Source organism: Ambystoma mexicanum, chromosome 6q, assembly GCF_040938575.1.
Source record: "Ambystoma mexicanum isolate Mex_15411 chromosome 6q, UKY_AmexF1_1, whole genome shotgun sequence".
Taxonomy (NCBI): Eukaryota; Metazoa; Chordata; class Amphibia; order Caudata; family Ambystomatidae; genus Ambystoma; species Ambystoma mexicanum.
Genome location: NC_090937.1, coordinates 830,824,762 through 830,847,296, shown reverse-complemented (window position 1 = coordinate 830,847,296; position 22,535 = coordinate 830,824,762). Strand labels below are relative to the sequence as shown.

Below are 22,535 nucleotides of genomic sequence, written 5' to 3'. Positions count from 1 at the left end.
AGCGAACGACCACAAAACCTCAAACTTGTTGTGATTGTTTGTCTTTCTTCAGAATGACAACTGCAGGTCCTGAGAGGGCACTGAATTTGAGGAGCACGGCTTACGCTTGCGGCTTATCCGAAGCCCTTCATTCTCACCTTCTGCCCATTCCTTCTCGTTACTAGCACAGATGTTAGTCAGGCTGACAGTCCCAGGAGCAGAGATGCCTGCCGATGGTGAATGATTCGGGACACAGAAGTAGTCAGACATGGTCTCGCTCTCAGACTGAGCCCTGCTTGCACAGTGTGTTCACAACGTAATGCCTCCTTGAATTAGTCTCCACCCCTCCTTGTCTTTAGCTATATCTTCTACAGGCCACACCCAGAGGCGAAGGCATGAGCAGCATGCAATTCACATCACATGTGGTGGTGTGAATTAAAATAAACATGAAGGTTCCATCCACCTGTGGGCTGCCTGGGTGAGTTAGGCTGATGGTGCCATGACGGCGGGCGGCTGCAAAGAAGATAACAGGCTGCCTGGCTTGTTACATGTAACCACTACACGCAACAAAAGAAAACAAAAGAGAGCTCAGCCAATAAAAAGTTAAACGTTTCAGCTAACGCACCCACAACATGGACATACTTAAAAGAGTGTATTTGTTTAATATGGGTTACACATTCGGCCCACTTGTATGCAGGGATGTCAACTCACTAAAATGCCTGTGGTAATGGACATGACATCACACAGCTGATGACATCACATGATGTGATGTCATGTGACCTTTGTCCCTGATGACACATGACATAAGATCAAATAACATGTGACTCCAATGACGTCACCTGAAGTAACAGACTGGTGCACACATTCTAGAGTACATTTCATAAAATGCCAAACTGGTACTAAAGCAGACATAAGAACTTTGTGGATACCAAACACATTTTAACAAGGGTGCTGCCTCAATATGCCCTGGAAAGTGTCATATTATGCCAGGATTAGCCCTGTTGTATCCAATATAGGTCAGGGGCACTGCCATGCTCATGCCAGGCAGAGCCCTGCATTCCCAGGTTCATCCACAATACAGTGTGCAAAATGTAGGCTCTGTTTGATGATGCTGCCATTTTATGTCTGTTCTAGCCTTATAGTCTAGGTACAGTCAAAATATATTAGTTACAGCTTTATGTATCTAGAGGTTTCTATCATATGATAAGTGATAATATTTATACAGCACTTTCGCCAAAGCACTGTACAAAGAACATATTTAAATACACGTATCCTCCAACTGAACGTGATCCTCATTTATCGACCTTGGATGAATGAAAGACTGAGTTGGCCTTTCCAGGATTCGCAACCTGTGACCTGCATATCACACACAGTTCGCTCCAATTAACTCTCAACCGACTGAGGTACTTTACCCGCATTTAGTCTTCCAAATGTCATCCTCAAATGTACATTCATTTAATGCCACCCAATGTCTGTTAATGCATCCTACACATGGTATGGCCCCAGGGAAAGCCACACATGCATATTTCGTGCCTTGAAACACTTGTGTATAGGCGCGTTATAAATGCCATATCATATCATATCATAACTGCTGCCATCATATGTGAATTGGAGCCTCAAATGCCCCAGTAATGCAATTCAAAGCAATGTATGCATGGTATGAAGTACTTTTATGTGCAGCCTCACTTGCAATTTATTCTAACATGTGTCCGGCTCAGCCTCAGATGATCCATAATGACAGCACGTTTGGGGGATGGAAATGCAAGTGTGACAGCCCTTTTTAAACCGCAGCAGTCACACTTAGAGAAAATATCATGTCAGTGTCAGAAATGGCCCTGCCCTAACTTGTGTCTACTCATGTGCTTGTTCCCAACAGGTGAAGGGTTATGACCCTCATTTCTGTGCACTTAAAGTTCATCCCTTGTGATTTCCAGATGCACTTTTAAATATTCAGCAGCACCCAGTGATTTGAGAAAATGTGCCAAAGGTTGAAAAAGGGCATCTGGATGAGTGTGTTGAACATGTGCTCATTGAAATGCCCTTTGTGGATTGGGCAGCTCCTTTATTTGGCGTAGGTAAGATACACTTGTGCATCTCATCGCTTACACTAAAAACAGTTTTGAGACTCTGCCAGTTGACATTATTCTGAGCCTATGCTTGGATTTATTGATGCTAGGCATTCATAACAACCCATTACATATGTAGTACTTTGACCAGAGGACTTTACATAACACATGCTTATAGTTTGACCAGCTGCCAAAATTAATGCTAATTTGTAAAACTCAGGATGAGTAGACTTTGCTAAGATTCAAACCTATGACCTGAAGAACACACAGATCCCAGCAGTGTGCACTTAAGCCACTGAGCTGTCTTACCAGCCACATCCCCTTAAATATGCATACCAAAGCATTTGGTAATTAATACATGGCTCTGGGGGTTACATGTATTATTAACATAACACTTATTATAGTGCTTAGAAGCAGGAGGGATATGTCATGGGCCACTAGTAAACCTGCTAATAGTAGTGTTATATTTTGTTTTAAGAAGGACTGCGGGGAACAGTGGAGGGTGGTGCGTAGAACCCTACAAATATTACGTTTTAACTTCAGAGTTGATTAAACAGCATACAGTGCCACAATTGGATAGCTCATTGAGTTCATGTTCAACTCTGGCAGTTGCCAGCCTGCACTTTCCAAGTTCATATTTAATCAGGGCTGATCAGCCCTTCATTCTTCAGGGGTTAATCGATTAAGTACTACTATATTTCATATGAATAACTCCCGTTTTAACAGTCCTTAGAAACATGTTGATTTCATCAGGGACCTATGGTATAGATGCACTTTTCTTTTCCAAAACTGATGCTAAACAGACAGTTTGTCTGCCATTGATATGTGAACACATTTAATGAGATGTATTGTGAAAAAACTGATGATGTTATTGCTCCCTTTGCCGAGTTAACCTCTGCCCATGTGGTCGGGATGGCAGCCACTACCGTATCCTTACACTGGGGTTGGTTATATGAAAGAGGGCCACCTGGTGGGAGGCAACCCTCGGGCAGTTAGGTGACACCATTGGGGAAAGTCACATGCCCCCCATTCCCTTCTAGAGATGTTTCTTCTGTTTCCCAGACTGTAAGTGCATATTGGCAGGCCCCTCCCCAACTCCCTCGTAGATCTACTTTAATTTCCTCACAAAATCCCATTAGGGACCATATAATGATGACTGAAATGAGGATGAGGTCAGGAGCAAAGAGGATTATTCCTAATAGAGCTTGGTATCCACTTCCTCAATACCATTCAAGAGGAAGTGCCACAGACACTGACACGAGCAAGGATAACAGAGTAATGAGGATAACTAGGACCAGGAATACAACTCAATGGTTTAGTTGTTGCTAAAAGAATAACTAAACCGGGAACTTTAAAAGCAAGTCAGCCACAGCTGATACTGGTAAGGAGATGAGAGAGACAAGGGTCTGCCAGATGGCCTGTAGCAAAGCCGAGCACCAAGCTGAGGGACAGTAAGCTGCGGCAGACTGTGCAGAAGCAAACCCGATGCCAGGAAGGTGAGAAACAGGTGCAGGCAGTTCACCCTGATAAAGAAGAGAAGAGCAGGAACTGCGCACTGAAGAAGGAGGCACAGACAAAGGACTGTGCTGAATGGGGTGCACATTGAGCCAAATCAGGGAAGTAGACAGAGACGTAGCAACGGCAAAGGAAACTGGCAAGCCCAGGACAAGTAAAAGGCTTACCGGGTAGCCATCACATGGAAGTCATTAGCTAGAAATGCTAGAAGAGCGAGGGGAAGCCAGAGACTACTGAGGAGCTAGAATTACATTAGGGGTATGCCTGATGGTCTAGCAGCCTATACTACTTCATAGAAACAAAGCGAGAAAACAAGCTGGAAGCCATTAAACAAATAAAAAGCATTTTTGTCAACCAAGTTGTGAACAGGAAATTTAAATCCTAACTGAAGAAGTCAAGTTAATTTTTTGTGTAACAAAGTTCTGGCAGATGAGTATACCAGGAGAAGTCAAGTGAATGTGTTCTTTAACAAAGTACTGGCAAGAGAGTATACCTAGTGAAGTCAAGTTAATGTTTTGTGTCACAAGGTCCTGGCAGGAGACATTACCAGGTGAAGATAAGTGTGGATGCAAATATCTCGAGGCAAGTTAATGACATTGAGAATTATAAACTGTAAGAGAAGGATCTCAAGAACGACAAATGTGAACTAAATACTTAAAGGAAAGCACAAGTAATTCAGAAGAAGTTTACCTTATTGCAGGTGAAAAGAAAGATAGGGCAAGGGAGTGATTTCCGCCACTAAGAAAGTGTTTGTGTGAAAACACTTTAAAAAACAAGAAAAACGCTTTTCAGCTCAGACTTACTTTAAAGTGTGAGGGCCAGAATAAGATTATGGACAAAGTGTCCTGATCCGAGCCCACCTCCCCTTTCTCCTCACCTGACTCCTCTGAGGTACGTACACAAGGATCAGTCTCAACCTTGCCTGGCTTCTCCTTAGTCCTTGGAACCTTGCTTTTCTGTGTTCTGGTCTTCTTTTCGTGAAGATAAGGTCTGGCCCCTCCGGAGGCCACCTTGACAGAAGAGTGGATCTATCACTGGGGAACCCCAGGGGGCCAGCCTCAGTTCTAGGGAAAAAGCCCGAAGGCGGAAAAAACCCTAGTCCATAGATGGGTTTGGAAGGTAGGTCCTTTAGATGGTACAGATCTATAATTTGCAGTTCCAAGATGTCAGGGGTGATGACGTAGTCAGTGTAGCTGAAGGCAGGAATCCAAGAGACAAAAGCCAAGGTACGGAGTAAAGGGGTAGCAGACCCTGTGAATAGGGTAGGAAAGGGAAGGTATAGAAAAGAAAAGGATAAAGAAGTTAGAAGCAACAGGGAAAGGACTACTGTACCAAATCGGGGAGAAGGCAACTGAAATGTCTCAAGTAGTCAGAAGCAGCCCTAACCCACCGCAGCGATACGGAAAGGAACAACTCGCCAGAAGGTATTACGCCGAGAAGGTAGAAAAAGGTAGAAAAGTAACAAAGGCTTTAAGAATCGCCGAGGCGACTAGCACAGCGCTTCCGTGTCTGTGAAAGAAAGAAATTACCAGTCCGAAGAGCTGAAGGAACAGCCGATAGCAAGTCCAGTAAGGAAGCTCCTGTTCCCGGACGTGGAACACAGTGCGAGAAGCACCCTCGCGGCCGGAGTACCAGGTTGAAGTAAGGTAGGTTGAAGTTTAGAGCAAAGTAAGAAATAGGGAAGCGGTACCGCAGCAGATGTAACAGCGGCACTCGTGAGCGTAGAGCAGTACTGTATCGAGCACGGAGCCAATAGAAAGGTAATGAACAGGGATAAAGGGAAGGAACAAGGAGAAATGAGGACTAGGAGGTATACACAGGATGGCGATAATCCAAAGTCGGAGCTTTGAGAGAGTGAAACAACAGATACAACGTGCCAAAAAGTGGGCGGAGCCGGATTATATAAGCTCCAGCGTAATATTGGGCGCCATGTTGGGTGAGGACTAGACCGATCACCGTCGGAACCACCAGCAATACCAATGTTTCCAATCTTGGGTCCTGACACAAAGGACTGATTCTTTGTTTGGACATTTTCCAACCCACTTTTGTTTTAATAAAAGTTTGTAGCTAGAAATATGTCTCCTCTGTGTCCATGTCTCATTCCTGGCTCCGAAAATATATAAAAGAGCCATTAATCTAAAGCAACGTCACAGTCGATGTGGGAACTCATTTAATATGAAGAGATTTAAAAGAACCTGCATTTTAACAATAGTCTAAACACATGGTTCGACCCTCCAGGGTTGTTTTGAAGGGTCAGGTAAGGGACAGTCTTTAATTTATTGTGAGCAGGTGCAGCCAAGCCTCCCAGCAGGGTCACGCGCTGGGACTGCAACTTATTATCTAACTATCTTACACTGAACGTTTTCATCTACACCTTTCATTAATAGCCACAAACTTGAACAGGCACAACAGTGAGTGGCAAGTCTCTCCTAAACAGTGTCAATGTTTGAGTCATTATAAGTATCACAGACACCTTAGCCACCCAAAACCAAAATCCCTATCACAAATAAAAAATACTGTATTTAAACTTTCTCATTCATTTCCATGATACATGCTATTTTCTTGATGAAAATAACTAGTTTGGTTGGATTGCTAATTTTCTTCAAATCATGCAGAATAACACACAACACTCCTCGCTCAAAGATGAATTAAAAGCAGGTAGGTGAATTTATGACAAACTTGTTGGAGTTCATTTTTAACACTGCCCCTGCAGTCCTTGACCAGGGGTCGCTGAGCCAGTGCCAGAGGTCTCAAAGGAGTCACCAGGGCTTACAGCTGTGAACCCTGGCTACCACTAAATGACATCCATGCTTGTAAACTTGCAAATCCGGCCCGCTCCAAGTTGAACTTCAATAATCTGATGGCCGAATGGTCAATGGACAAGTCCACCACTGGCCAGGAGGCGATTTTTGAACAGCTGTTATCATATTATCCAGCTTCATTCTTGGGTTCTGGGAAATAGAGTAGCAATAGCTTTACTATGTTATAATAATGTGATTGTAAACAAAGCACAAACTTGTTCAATGTACACTGTGAGAACTGTTGATGTGCATTTTAAGTATTGATATTATACAAATACAGTGGTTGAACAAATCAGTGCTCGAACGAATAGACAACAGAAAGAATGACATCTTCGAGTAGCATGAATTGAAATGCAAAGGTTATCCTCCTTTACTGTATGTCATTCAGTGGAATTTATTTACCATTCAACTTGGTAGAAATGTGCTTGAAGGTTCATGATTATGCTTGGTCATTTATAACGCGCTTAATACCCAGAGAATTCTAAGTGCGGACCCGAGGATCGAACCTGTCCTGCTCCGCGTCGTTTTGCTTCCAAGGTGAGCGTGTTGCCCATGAGTTATCATCCCGAGACATTTTCCAGCCTCCAATTATGAAGTTAATCGATTATATCTTACTATGCAGTTTCTGCTCTGTGCCCCCAAAACAGTCTATTGCCTCTTAAATTATAATTAGAATGAATGCATTATACAAATGGTCTCTTGAGGCCCCATTTTAATTTCATGATTATCCTTTCCTTGTCAGCTGATAAAACAGGATGGATTTGGCAAGGAACTGTCTGACTGCTCCCTCTTCGATCTTCTGAAATTTGATGACTACAATAGTGACAAACACCTAGCATTGGAAGAATTCTACAGAGCATTCCGTGAGTAGAAGATGGCATATTTTGTTCTGTCTCTTTGTAAATCAGCTGTGCTTAATTAACATAATAGCGGGAGCGGAAAATAAGGTTCTATTGGTGCAGACTAGCATCTGCGAACAGCGATGTCTTAAGCTGTTTTCTATGTTTTGGGACTTCTTTGCGTGAACAGTATACTTTTTGATTGGTTTTCTGTATCCTTACAGAAACAACCGTTTTTTGCATACAGTAAAAATGAACATGCTGTTGTCTAATTTGCCAATACTTCTGTTTAATAGTTGTTGTTTTCTTCATAGGAATAAATCAGTGAAAATCCATCATAAAATTTGTGAATATAGAAAATCATTGTTCTTAGAAAATATATACAACGGGCCTCATTACGAGAACGGCGGTAGCCATGGAGCTATTGGCGCAATGGCTGCCACCGTTCCGGGCTCCATTACCGGGTTCCTGCAATTACATCTGGCCCATTATTGCCTCCCTCTTACCCTTGCGGGAGTCGGAAAGCACGCCTGGTTTTACCAGGCGTGCGATCCGGTCCCGCGATGGGAAGCTTGTAATGGGCGCTCCCGGAATGAAGGGGGCTGGTGCTGTACCGGCTCCCTTCAATCCGGGAGAACCAGGGTCGTAATGAGGCCCAATGTGTAAAATGTAAATCTTGACCTTCACCAACCAAGGATCAAATCGCATGATGCGGCATACATTTGTATTTCATATTTTCCAATGGATTAGTAAAATCTGTTCCGAACATGGATCTTGCTCAGAACCGAAATATTGATACTTGTTTTTTTTTTTTTATAAACCGAGGTGAATTAGTAATTTATCACATAATTAGGTGGAAGTTGTGTAACATATATGTTCATGAATTTCTCCTGGTTCAAAGTTGAAACTACATAATTAAATTAAATGTTTGCAGACCTTCGCAAATCAGAGATAGTGATGGTGAATTTTAACACAATTGTTGGTCCCTGAATTCCTGGGGACCCGCAGCAAAGTAGAGCGACACATATTATATCTACTACGCAAAGTGGATGCAACAGTTAGATAAATATATTAAGCACAAAGGATGTTTCTTGAATGGGGCATGCAGTCTCACCCTGCACTTTGTTAGATGGTAGAATAACCCAACGTGCATCCAGGTACTGTCACAAAAACTCCTCAAAGAGATTGCCAGTGCCTCATGATCTGAACTGATTGATGCTTAATACTAGCTTAAACAAAACAGACAGTCTCTGCAGTATGGACTAAAGCTCAGGCACTACATCCCTGCAAAGAGTTTGTCAGGTCAAATAATGAAACCAGAAACACAAATAATACTACAATATATAATTCCACTGTCCACCATTTCCAAACCATCAACCTTTGCCCTACCTTCAATAAGCATGCTAAAACGATGGAATTACTCACAATGTCAAAACAAACATAAATATAACATCTATTGCACATTTCATTACATCAAACCACATCTCAAAAAGTTCAAGTCTGTCACCATATGAAAGTCAATGCATTTTATAAATACAGCTAACAACAGAATTATTATTGACTATAATATTAAAATAGTCTCATGCGCAAATGAAGCATTGTAGAATTTAAAACAAAAATAATGTGCTGGTCATGTTCTACATCAATGTTTGCCAATAGCAGCAAATTATATTGTTATGATCTTGATTATAAACTATACTTTCATTATTTGGTAGACAATAATGCACAGCCCAGTCCGACATTAGGCTCTACATCTAAAACAACTTGCACATGCTTTATTATTCATAGACATAGAAGTCATCCTACATATTTGACATGCAACATCCCCTAATGGGAGTTCCTTCAAGCCAAATACAATAATACTTCATGTGAGGATTTCCAACATGAAGGCAAAGCAGATGGTGAAACACTTTCGTTTCAGGAGCTATCCAAAATATGTTATTAGTAAAGCATTTGTTTAACATGCTACAACAAAGGCAGAAAGAATAAAAGAAACATACATATGTCCATAGTTTTTCAGAGATATTTCTTTACATGCTCACAATGGGAAACCAACAATTCTTCGGATAATCTCACTAATTTTGATAAATGGAAGTGGTAAATCTGGTATATTCATATTTAATCAATGGATTTAGTAATCTGAATCGGTTTTACATAAAACAAAGGCCTCAGGAACAACAACACATTTCTACTGGTTTGTGACAGGCCAACACCCAATTTAAGGGGACCGAGCCAAGAGAGGGTCCCATAACTCAAGCAGTGGTGCCATTACTGACTGGGTAGGCCCGCAGCTGAGGTGTATATTACCATTAGCACTGATTTTGTTTCTACGTGAGTGCTAAGGGTGTTTAAATTGAAAAACTAAGATAATACTTGCCTTTACCTTGCGGTTCTGCATTGTGCAGTCCTGCTACAGTCTGTTTTCTATGTTGATGGCCACAAAGTCATCAACAAGGAAACAGAGTTCAGACGGACCATGCTGCACTGTACTACAAGGTAAAAATATGTTTTCTTTATTTTTCAATTTAAAAACCCTTAGCACCCTCGTAGAAACTACATGGGTGCTTAGAGGTGAGAGGGAAAGGGCAAGAAGAGCACAGGAAAGTAGGGGGTGGTGTCCAGGATTACTCAGGTTGCTCAGAATGCAGGCTTATACCAAACAATACAGCCGTGTTCCAAGCTTATGTATGTATTTATGTATGTATTTTATTTATTTATGGCATTTATGTAACACCCAAACCCAGAGGTATCACAGCGATTGTTGCGAACAGTAAGTGAATCAGTGACAGTAATACAGTAAAGCACTAATTGCAAAATCATGTTTATCGAAAAGCCAAGTTTCGGTACCTTTTTCGAATTTGTTGTAAGATTGTTCATTTCCAGCCCCCTGTCCTTGATTGGCCAGCGCCCCCTTCCAGGATGCCAATAGCGGATAGGTGGAGGCTAAGGGTGATTTTATTTCATTCCATTCCCATGGAGCAATGGGAAGCACACATCTGACCTCTCTTTCCCAAATTGCACAGCATTGAATGCCTAGGTTCACTGTTTTCTCCAAATGAAAATATACTCCATATGATCAGACACATACAACATTGTGATTGGCAACCTCATGGTGAAATGTACTGTATTTATATTACTTTATTTTATATATATGAAGTGCATTTGGTTATAAATTTAACCTTTTGCACTATTCCATTTAAAAACAATGTAATTAAACATAGTCACCATGTTGTCAAATGAAAACAGTTCAGTCGTCAGCATATAAGCTACATTTAGATCAACATCCGCAAGACCTGAATGCTTACCATATACTGACTACACAATACATTCAAGACCTAGGACCAAATCCCCAAAGTGCTTCCTTCCATATGGAAAACACAGCAGAGGCAACAACAATTGATCCCGCAGCGTAGATCTGACTCCAAAACTGGTCTTTGAGCAAACTTTACTCCCGACTCAAGAAGCAGGAATAACGCTTAGGGTAGCTATCTCTAAGGACACTACAAGAGGTTCATGTATGGCGATTGGGTTCTACAGCATGGCTACAAAAGCGACACAGTCTTTCATTATAGTCCCCTCCATGCCACCGACCAGTGTATTCCAGCTTTGACAGTATATTGACAGCGATAGACAGGAAATCGCCTCAATTTCAATTAAAACATTTTAGTGAGATAGGTACGGGGAGTGTTCTATGTGTATTATCATTGCATGCAGCATTTGTCATATCACTTTTTATTGCTATTTTCCAATCTGTCAAAGTCCATGGTTTTACATTTTAGAATGATGTAGACATTGGGAAGTGTCAGAGCTTGATTTAGGGGAAAGCACACATTCTCCAAATGAGCCATTAACAAGATTTGCAGATCCAATAAAAAAGGGCGCAGAGTGTTATAACGCAAGTGAGAAGCTATCAAGCCCAATAGATTGCTAGTCTCAGGATAGAGTGCACACAATCTGGTATAGAATTTGCTACGCTACATCAGCGAGTAATCCCTTATAAAGGTGAGACCAAGCTCAAACCTTAGTGTTTCTACTGATACAGCGCCCAACACTGTCTCTGACATGGATGCGGCCATCAGGTCCAGTTGCAATTTCCCACCAACGACTGGAAAGGAGGTGACATTGTGGTTGGCTTACGCCGATGACACAGTGTTACTTGATCTTTCACCAAAGGGTCTTCAGCATTCTATCAATGCTTTATCCACCTTTGCTACTGCCAACAATATGAAAATAAACCCACTGAACTCCAAAATAATGCTCAACGGCAGCAGGTCCTTGAAAAGGTACCCCTTTAATTGGAGATTGGCTCATAACATGCTGCGTGTAATCGATAATTATATTAACTTGGGCTTCCCAATTACCTCTCATCCAACACATGCTTGAGGTAAGAGAAAATCTTTCCACTGGAGGTGAGCATGGCTAGCAGACTATTTTTTGAGGGGTGCCTCCTATCGTCCATTTTTATGAACTGGGATAGGAATGGACTCTCTCCAACTAATAGGAATTGTCCCCTTAATCAAAATGTGATGGAACAACTGAGCCAACAAAGGCATGATTTACAAAAGTGTAACTTTGTAAATCAGGCCCATAGGGGCCCAAAAATTGGAATGAGTTTGAATGACAATATTCCCAACTGTGTCTGGGTCAGGGGCTCTTGAGGCCTTCAGTGACTTAATTACCTCAATGATATTGTCTTCTTCAAAGCCATTAATTTCGATTCCAGCCAGAATATGGTGTTACCCTTCCCTGAGTGGGCCGTGATCGTAATAACGGTCTGTATTGTATGTTATACAAGCGCTAATAGGGATAGGATATATTTCTTGAGCAGTAGACCCTGCCATGAATTTCCTATACATTTGCCACAAATTTTTACTGTAATGCCCCTTCAGTAATATCAACAGATGTTTGCAATTTGCATTTTGAATCACATACTTATTACAGTTGTGTTACACCCTTGCAATCCAGAATCTTTGTATATTGCTAAAAGTGCTCTTCAAGTTTGCAATATGGTCTGTTGAATAAATACATTCCCTAGAATATTGCGTGTCTGTGTCTCGTGCTTGCTGACTGTACCTACACCCAGTCTACTATGGCCAGAAGAGATGTGACCATGCTGTGCATTACATTGGCATGTTGGTGAGAAGATGGGCATCTGATCTGCATCCCAAGTTTCACATTTTTTGGGGCTTTCCCAATTTGTACATGTTAATTTTTGGGAGGTTTTGAGAATTTTAATAAGTCAAAATTAAGTATACACAACATTCTTATGTAATACAATATGATGTTAATACCCAAACACTCATAATTTGTCAGGCAGTAAAGACCGTCATTATTTGTCTATTACTGCCCATTCATAATGGGTAACTGAAAATCATTATTGCAATGTCTTCACATGCTTTTTATTTTGTTTATTTGCTGTTATTTTTATTTTGTTATGTCATGCTTAAGTGCAAGTATCATTAATAAAAGTAAGCAGGAGAGAAGTAAAATCATCTTAATAAGATGTGCATGTGTCACTAACTTTTCAGATTGCATGGATGGTGCTGAGTACATCTTGACAATTTGTGACCAGCACTTTAGTCTTACAGAATTATAGTCAGTAAATAACATGTCCAATTGAATGGCTTTGATGAGAATGTTTCAACTAGACAATTTTATTTTGTCCCAGTTATGCAGAGAAGGTGGGTTTTGTCATATTCAGTGGTATCCACTGATCAGTATTTTCAGTCTCATAACCTTGAATAGGCCATCGGAGATGGAGACTTGTAAGTAAATGGACTTAGGGAAGAATTCCTAATCACCTGTAATTTGCCTGACGGCCATGTGTTAATTGTATTTCCTATAATTTAATTTCAAATTCATGTTATAAAAACACATAGCACATTTTGTAAAGTTATACAAAATGGAAATACAACTCACCTTATTAGTATTGAGTAATCTGTAGTTTTTGAAATTTGCATGGATACTTTCTTTATCAATTCTTTACATTATATCTTAACTTAAATGTTCAACATCATTGTAGGTTTATTAAAAAAATATATTGATATTTTCTAAATTGTTTTGAAATAATTGGACTCATCAAAATGTATCCATCTTCTCTTATTTAGATTTTACCATTCATGTACATATGTTTCAAAGTGCACTGTTCCTTAATGCAAATGTTTCTAGCTATGTATGCTAATCCTGATAAATCATAATTAATATTTGTTAGTGAGTGTAGGCAAAAATCTATTTTGAGAACAATGATTGATAAACTGATTAATGTAATGTTAAAAAACAGAACACAAGTATAACAAATATGAAATGGGTAATCAAATCAATGATACAATCATGAACAGGAGGGAAAAATATAAAAAGCAAACACGTTTAATATTTGGATATACTGAATGAGGTTTCATGTAACATATCATTTTTCAGTCTCATTTTTTTGATTGTTCACCTGTACTTTCACCAAATTTGAAAGAAATTATCTAGTTTTGTACCATGAGGTAGTTCATTTTGAAAAAACGACAAGATGGGAAAACTTAAGGAATTCAAACAAATCTTATGCAAGAAGACATACTGGAACCATATAGATTATCTGCACATCCAAATATCATAATTACGAAAACAGACAGGGGAGGAAGCATTCTTATTTTGAATAAAGAAGATTATATAAAAATAAATGCCCTGCATTTAAAAACCCCAGGGTGAAATGAGAACTCCTTCATAACCAATCATAGAATAGTTGTAATTGAGACCACATCAAGTTGGGCTGATGAATGGTATGACTCCAGATTAATCAATAATGATGAGAAATTCTTCTTGACAGTAACATTTTCACATATGCCTACAATATACGTTTTTGCTAAAACATTATAAAAAATACTTGTATTTACCTGAAGCAAAACCCATAATGGGTGCTATCAATTGGGTAACCAAAGCAATGTCAACATATATTGATATAAAATTTATACCATGTTTTTATAAACTAGAGTTGTATATGGAAAACACAATGGATGTAATGACACACCTTAATGGCATTGCCTGGTAATAAGGCTCACAGATGCTGTAAACTCATCATACATTGCAATTGCCCATAAATTGGCAATACACAGAGTTAGTTGCTTGCTTAAGGATACATCAGCTGCCAATGTATTACATGATTGCAGAGTTGTTACAGTTCACACCAGAGAACAATATTTTTCTCTTTAGTGGAAACATTTACCCTCAGGTTAACGGTAAAGCCATGGGGGGTAAGTGTGCACCATCCCTACCTTATCCAGTTATGGGTGAATATAAAATAAAGCATAAAACATCACAAACACCAATGAGCTTAGAATAAAAGGTACTCCTCTGTAAATTATATATCTATGATATTGTGATGATTTGGACAAGAAATGAGGAGGAACTAATGCAAAACTTTGTTAAAATTAACAAAACAACTTTGGGATATGATTCCCATCCCCCCTGAAGCACTCCCTTGTGCATCATCTTAAGAAACCCTCTGCCGACCCCTTTTGCCCGGCTAAGAATTGCCCAATCTCCATCAATCCCTTCCTGGGCAAGCTTCTGGAGAAACCGCCCATCTCCCAGCTTAATCTCCACACTGAATCTGTGGGTTGTCTTCATTTGTATTTCTTTATGGTCTTCATGACCATCAGTCTGGCTTTAGAGCTGCCAGAAGTAGGGAAACTGCTCTCCCAAACATCCATGAAGAACTGCTCTCCAACCTGGACTCTAACACCCCTAGTGTCCTCATCTTGCTTGATCTCTCTTTTGCCTTTGACACTGTCAACCGTGCCATCCTGCTCAACCGTCTCCATGATAATCCTGGGTATCACTGGTCAGGCTCTGGCGTCACTGACTTCTTTCCTCTCTGACCGACCCTCCCAGGTCCAACTTGGGTCCTTCCTCTCTGCTATGTTTTTCTCTACCTGTGGTGTCCCCCAGGGGTCTACCCTCTTTCCCTGACTGTTCAATCAATACCTGGCACTCCTTGCCCACCGCATCGCTGCTCTCTGCCCCAACTTTCAGTGCTATGTGGATGACACCCAGCTAATTTTCAGGCTACCCTCTGCCTCCTCCTCTCATTCCCTCATCTCTGACTGTCTGTCTGCTATCCAAGAGTGGTGTGCCGCCAATGACCTCTGCCTTAAAGCCAGTAAGAATAAGATTCTCCTCATTGGCACACCCGCTCCCTCCTTCCCTGTAGCTCTCTGACCAGTCTCTCTTGGCCCTCTTCCTGCTCCCACCTGCAAGGTTAAAAACCTTGCGGTCATCTTCGACTCCCCACCCTCCTTCTCTCCTCACATCTCTTACTTCTCTTAGAAGTCACACTACCAGCTGCACTTCCTCAGAGGTATTCTTCCTTTCCTCTCCTTCCCCCAGAAGCTCACTGTCTCCAGAGCACCGGTTCTCTCTAGGCTGGACTATTGTAACAGCCTCTTTCTAAATATGCCTGCTTCTACTCTCCGACCTCTGCAACTTATCCAGAACAGAACTGCGAGACTTGTCCTTCGCCTCAAGCCCAGGGATCGTATCTCTCCAGGACTGAAATCTCTGCACTGGCTTCCAGTGGCTGTGAGGATTAAGTTCAAACCCCTATGCATCGTTCACAAGGCCTTCCGGGGCCTGGGGCCTGAATACCTTCAACTCTCTCTTCCTAAATATCTTCCTTCTCGAGCTCTTCGCTCATCCGCCTCCAACTCCTGCAGGGTCAGTCGCTTCTCCAAGCAACGAGATGGTGGTAGACATCTTTCTTTGGCTGGTGCCTCCCTCTGGAACAGCCTCCCTTAAACTTGAGGAGAACCATCTCCGGTTCCAGAAGCACCTCAAAACCTTTCTCTTTGCTGCTGCTTTTTCTCCTCTTCTTCTCTGCTGACCTCCTGGCTGTAACCAGAACTACACTGGCTACCTGGACACCCTCTGATCTTGGGTCCATGTCCTTCCCCGCCAGTGTCACACACCTGCACTGCCCACCAGGCAACCCCCACACTTGGGGACTGTTTCTGTAACCCTACAGCCCCCCTACCAGCACTTGACACCTGATGCCCACACTTACCCATGCACTTGCCACATGCTTGCCGTTTAATTACTTATTGTAATCTCTTTTCCCATATAATGCACTGTCCCTGCCCACTTCCCACGCACTTGCACGATCTAAATGACACCTAGCCTAGTAGGATCATTGTCCATCCTCCCTTTGTTCCCCTCCTCTGCCTTGTCACGCCTTGAAACACTTGTGTATAGGCACGTTATAAATGACATATCATATCATCATATCATCCCCAAGCACCACCCAGCTCCCCCCAGCCCCTGGCCCCATTTACCTGCTAGTACTCCCAGGCAACCCTGCTCCTTTCACTTAAGGCCATCATAAAAATAAGAACGGCACTTGATCCATTTTCTATTTTCTATGTTGGTGAACATCTTTTTATTTTTACCAGTGACTGTCTTGTGCAACATTTGCAGAACCCGTCCTCCATGAAAAAATAAAATACAACTATTTGCACCCCTGAAGAGAATGAAGAATCCCACGTATCTATCAATGAAATCATGCCTAAAGTCTCCTCCCAGGTGGCAAGGGGAAGGCAGATGCTTCCTGATCCCAACCCTGAGGATGGTGCTTGTGGGAGGATCACCTGCAAAGAGACAGGGCCCATGGAGGGGAGCAGATTCCATAGAATGAGACACAGCATTTTTCCTCTGACAGGAAGATTCTTACCGCTGCACCTAAAGAGGTTATGCTTACTGTAATTGTAATGCCTCTCTAACTCATATTTGATCTAATGTTTTAAAATCAGAACAAACTACACAAAAAGAAAGATCATTTTCAGTATCTCAAACTAAATAACTTCCTCAATCCCAAGTGTATAATTCCAGGGATTATAGAAATGGTGTCTTCAATGAACCACCTTTCTCAGTAGTAGATAATTGTCATAGTCCCTCTTTTAAAAGTCGTAAGGGAATTAAATTTACCCTTACACATGTTTTAAAAGTGGAAAAACCTAACTTTGCTAAAATGACTCTACATGTTCCAGAATCCTAGAGGTAATGACAAGCAGAAGAGGGCAGAAGATGCATGCTGAAATAGGAGTCAGGCAATTAAGCCTAGTAGCAGTTACAGTAGTTAAGAAAATAAGAGAGTCATTGAACCTGTGATACTTGAAAGGCCCGATCAGGAGAGGAGGAGTAGAACCAGCTGTAATGAAAACTGGAAGGCTGGCTGTAGCAGTAGTACAGAGGAGAAGCACAAGGCTGGCAAATCACGAGGAAGTGAGAGCACAGAAGGGACACCAGAATGTGGAGACAGCAGATTCCACCTGCAAGTTCAGAGACATTCTGGTTCCACCAAAACCTGAAGTGCAGAGGCTGTGCAGAGGGAGATGTGCAAAAAGCTGAGGTTTCCCCATGTGTACCTGCTTGCCATGATTGCAGAGATGTGAATGTGCAGGAGACTAAGGCCAGAAGCAGAAGATAAGACGAGGGTCCCGGGAGGAAAAATAACTCCCAAATCATGTGGCAAGCCTGAGGACAGCCGTGCTGAAGAAGGGTCTGGGTCCACAGTGAGCCAGAAGCAGTAGAAGTAGTAGAAGAAGTCAGGAAAGCAGTGTAAATCACAAAACTAGTGTCAATGAAGCGGTTGAGTGTAGCAGGGTTTTCAAATACACTGCACAAGCCTTGCCAGTTACTGTAGCCAGGACCTAAGTGACTCACATATTGCCTAATGTGAGTAAAAGTTGTTTGTTCTATCTAAACTCTTACTAACAATGGAATTGTAGGGTGGGGGCGTGGCCAACTGCAAAGCCATGAGGACTTGAGTCCACTTTGCTCCGTGAGCCGCCGAAAACATCCTGTGACATCCAGCCTGTATCCCACATGGTAACCAATTTCCAAAGAGCGCTGCAGAAAGAGGATTGCCTGTGGGACAAAACTGTGTAATTAGATGGCTGGAGGAACCCAAAGAACCGACTTATGGTGGTTTGAAAACTGTGGAGAGGTGTGATAGTGCACACAAAATGGCCACAGAGAGATTCCTGCGCCCGAAGTTTGTGGCTCCCAGGGAGAGAGGGCTGACACTGCCGGCTTGTGAACTGCAGGGTGGAAACCTACCGTTGGCCTGCAGTCGGACTGTGGGATCTGCACATATCCTGGGTGCCTCCCGAGCTGTCTTGCCGCTACGAGGTGAGACATCTGTGTGGAGTAGCTGGAGAAGGGTGCTGCTACCCGATCCTGTGGATGGCAGCCCAGCAGAGCCAAGGACAGCGCAATGGACGACCGACAATGGAGGGCGATGTGGGCATCCTCCACGGCCCACAACGACACCAAGGTGAGAACGCACAGGAAACCCTCGATCTTGCACTCCTGGGTGCGGTGGTGCTGGCTGTGGACCAGTGGTAATGGCCTAACCTGAAGGATCCTGAGCGGGCAGAGAGACCAGGAGGGACAGGGGATGACCGCCCGTCTCCGCCAGTAGGACGCGGCATAACACTGGTGCCCCAGCCGGGGGCCCCCAGAAACTACCACAGTGAGCTGAGCTGGCAGCCACGCATGGTGAGCGGCAGTCGAGTAGCTGTTGCTCGAACAATAAAACCCAAGACCCACGCCAGTGCCTGGAGCATGCTGGCCTGAAAGGAGCTAATGTGATGCTCTGTTAGAAACAGTCAGAAAGCTCCCTGGCCACCCATTGAAGCTGGTAGCCTACAGAGGTGTGGAGGGAAAGCAAACACAGCAGCCTGATCGACTGCACACTGTCACAGGAGGTACACCACAACAGAGGCAATCCTACTGCTAGAGGCAAAAGTGGGGCCTGCTGCTAAGACACAATCTGCTAATGCCTGGGAACCAACCCAATGTACTTCATCCTGAGGGCCTCCTAGGAGGGACAACGCCTTCCCTAAATGAGCTCTGAAGCCGAACACCTGAGTCCCCCAGGAGCTCTGGGATTGAGCACGGGGAAACTAAATCAGTACGGGACAGGAACAGATGGCTACTTAAAGTGCAACGAGAAGCGCAAGTGATATTGGCGGTCCAGGATCCTCCAGCCAATGGGACACTGCCAACCAGTAACAATACACGCCTTCACACAAAACAAAGTGGTTGGTCGGCGTAATGTAGAGACACTGCTATGGGGCCAGCGACTGAGAGACATAACTAGTCCCCGCATGGGATCAGTCAATCTACCTAACCGCAGCAGATAGGAGACTTCTGGCGTGAACCCCGGACAGAGCTGCCCGGACCCTCCAGGTGGCCTACATGTCCTGAGGCCAAGATAACAGTGGGGCTGTAACGGTAGATGACAAGTACAAGTGATATAAGCGACGAGTCGTGGGGAAGGTGAACATGAATGCAGACGCCTATGCTAGACCCGCTCGGAGTGTGTTATCGGCTGCCTCCCAATGGTGAAGGTAATTACGAAAAGTGAACGACGAAATCCTTTCCTAGAAGGTGCGCACGGTGAGGTCAGATTTTGGGAAGGCCAACGCGAAGGACGTTATCACCCAGAGAGATATTACTTACAGAGCCCAATACCTGGCAAAGGCTCAGGCCAATAAATTGACGTGTTGCACCCCAGTACTACCACATGGAAATATACACAAGCAGACACCAGGCATGTGTCTCGGAGCTGAACGAGCACAGCAAACAACATCTGCATATACCATGGGCAAAGACAAACTAAAGAAACACTCCATGCAGACCAGAATAGACCAGTTTACGATGCAACCTATGCAAAACCGGGAGGACCCCGACCCGTAGATAATGTTAGTTAAAGGAGGTCATGGCTGCCATAGCAGACTCACGTGCATCCATGGAGCAGAAGATGGGTGGTATAAGTATGTACGTCTTGCTCCTTCATCACAATCTGCAGAAACTAACGTCCCAGACTGGAGAGGTGGAGCAGCGCATCTCGGATGCAGAAGACGGAATACAGGGGCTCTGGCAGCAATTGGAGGGCGTTAGGTCAAGGCTTAAAACAATGGATGACAGAGTGGACGAGGGAGAGGGGCATTTGAGATGCAACAACGTTAGGATTTTGGGCGTGCCAGAAAACTCGGAAGGCCCAAGTATGGAGCTCTTCCTGGAACAATGGATCACAGACATGTTTGAACCGGACTCCTTCTCGAAATTCTTTTCCATAGAGCGGGCTCACCGAATGCCAATGGGCAAACCAATATCTGGTGCCCCACCATGTACAGTAATAGCAAAGCTCCTCAACTAGAGAGACCAGGATGCAGTGTTACAAAGGGCACGCACTAAAGGCTCACTGACCTAAAACAGATCCAAAATAGCCTTCTTCCCTGATTAGACAAGGGAAATGCAAAAAGCAAGATTATCCTTCGATCAATTCAAGCGACAACTGCAATCGCTCAGTGTTAAATACGGACTAATGTTCCCGGCCCAACTGAAGATTTACCACAAAGGCACAACAGTCCACTTCACTGACCCAAAAGAGGGATGGAAGTGGGCAGAACTCTACATAGAAGTGGACTGGAGGGACATCCGCAACAATAGAGGTGGGAACCAACACGCCCGCCCAGACTGCAGACCAACGCTGCCGCAACCACCGGCCATGGACCCCCCGGGGGAGATGGGGGATTGAGTGTGGAGCCCACCCAGGTGCTGTGCCCCCTGCCCCCCTCCCTCTGATGCATAAAGTGGTGGAAACGTAACATATTGGGTGCTATTCATAGTGTTACGGTAGCCATTGGGAAAGCTAGGCGGCCAAAGAAGATACCGCCTCTTGGGGAGTTTGTTGTTTGATTTGTAGTGTTTTTGATATAGTCGGAAGCAAGTGGCCGTTGTTCCCCAACTGATGTTCGGGTGACATATGCTTCGAGTTGGGACGAAGAATGGGGTGGGGGTGGCAAGTGGGAAATTTGTTGTAGTTCAAGATAAAGTATGGTTGTTGCAAGATGGAGAAAATTGAGGGTTCTATTGGGACAACTAAGGAATCGGGCAATAGCTATTGGATACTTTTATGGCATAGTGCGACAGCACAACTTCACTGAGCGATATCACACCTTTGCCACAGTTAGCAACACTTGCTTATGCCTACACCAACCCGATGGCTTCACATGACAAAACACCCCGCCCCCTGAAGCTCCTAACCTGGAATGTCAACGGGCTGGGAAATAGCCTTAAGAGGAGACTGGTACTGCAGCTCCTCAACAGACATGCTCTGGATGTGGTCCTCCTGACTGAAACACACCTGGCGGGCACGAACTGCATTTTTTCAAACGCACTAATTAACATACTGCTATAAAGGCTGATTTTACAATGGGCTCACATGGGGTGCTTATTGTAATACATAAAAGGCTCCCTCATACCCTCTCGAATGTACTACAGGATACTGGTGGTAGGTTCACATATGTCACGGGTACGCTATGGAACAAAACAATCCCTCTGATGGCAGTCTACTCTCCTCCCACACTACTTGCATCACTAATACAGGATGATACTCCGATACTGGTTGATGACACGGCAGACATCCTGATTCTCGGGGGGGGGACTTTAGTGAGTTTATCAACGTCACCCTAGATTGTACACATCTATGAGGGCTGGATCCAAACGCACACACCAAACTTGCTACCTTTGTTGGGGCGTTGGGGCTTCGGGATGTGTGGCGCAATTTAAACCCTGACAAAAGAGATTACTCATATCATTCCGTAGTACATACCTGTAAAGACCGGAGGGGGGTCTACACTTCCGCTCTCTATATGGTAGAGGGGAGGCACAGAGACCCCTGCCAAGATTCTCTATTACGGTTGCAATGGACAAGCAATCAAGGCCTAGCTTCTCGGAAGATGATGCGAGCTGGTTCTTAAGTACAGTGTAGTCCCCAAGCAACCACAAAGGAATGTCCACACACTGTATCGGTTACAACACAGTCTTTATATAATTAATATTCAAGGTCATATGCACGATCACGATAACTCACTTTGTACTCCGAAAATCAACAATGGCAAATATGTACAATTCTAAAGTGGTACCACTTACGTTATTAGATCTCATTAAAGTGCATATGGTCAGAATGACAGTCATATCAAAATAAAGAGGAAACCAGCAGTAGAGAGAGGAAGGAAAGCAAGATGGTTGAGCAATAGGCAGAATACTGGCCCGTTAACTAGACACAGTTCTGTGTGGAGATCCCCCCACCTGGGCAACCTGCAGAAGAAAGATACAAGCCCAGTCCATATTTTGTTCACACTAGACTTTCCAATAGTTCTGCAACCTCAAAGTATCTGGCTTTGTAGCGTTCCTCGTCGGGGAAATCGACAACCCTTCATGAGTGCCCTCCCTTTAAGGCAGGAGTCCCGGGTCATCGAACATCCGACGGAGAACAGGTCGAGCTA

At 43.4% G+C, this 22,535-nt stretch overlaps 1 protein-coding gene across 4 annotated transcripts in view; it reads left to right on the top strand.

Moving 5' to 3' along the window:
* FSTL5 (follistatin like 5) overlaps window positions 1-22,535 on the top strand; it is a 3,721,575-nt gene that overhangs the window by 1,976,244 nt on the left and 1,722,796 nt on the right. For all 4 annotated transcript variants that reach the window (XM_069631359.1, XM_069631360.1, XM_069631358.1 and 1 more), the window contains exon 6: window positions 7,104-7,224. In XM_069631359.1, the coding sequence (XP_069487460.1) occupies window positions 7,104-7,224 (121 nt within the window). The remainder of the gene's footprint in view (window positions 1-7,103; window positions 7,225-22,535) is intronic.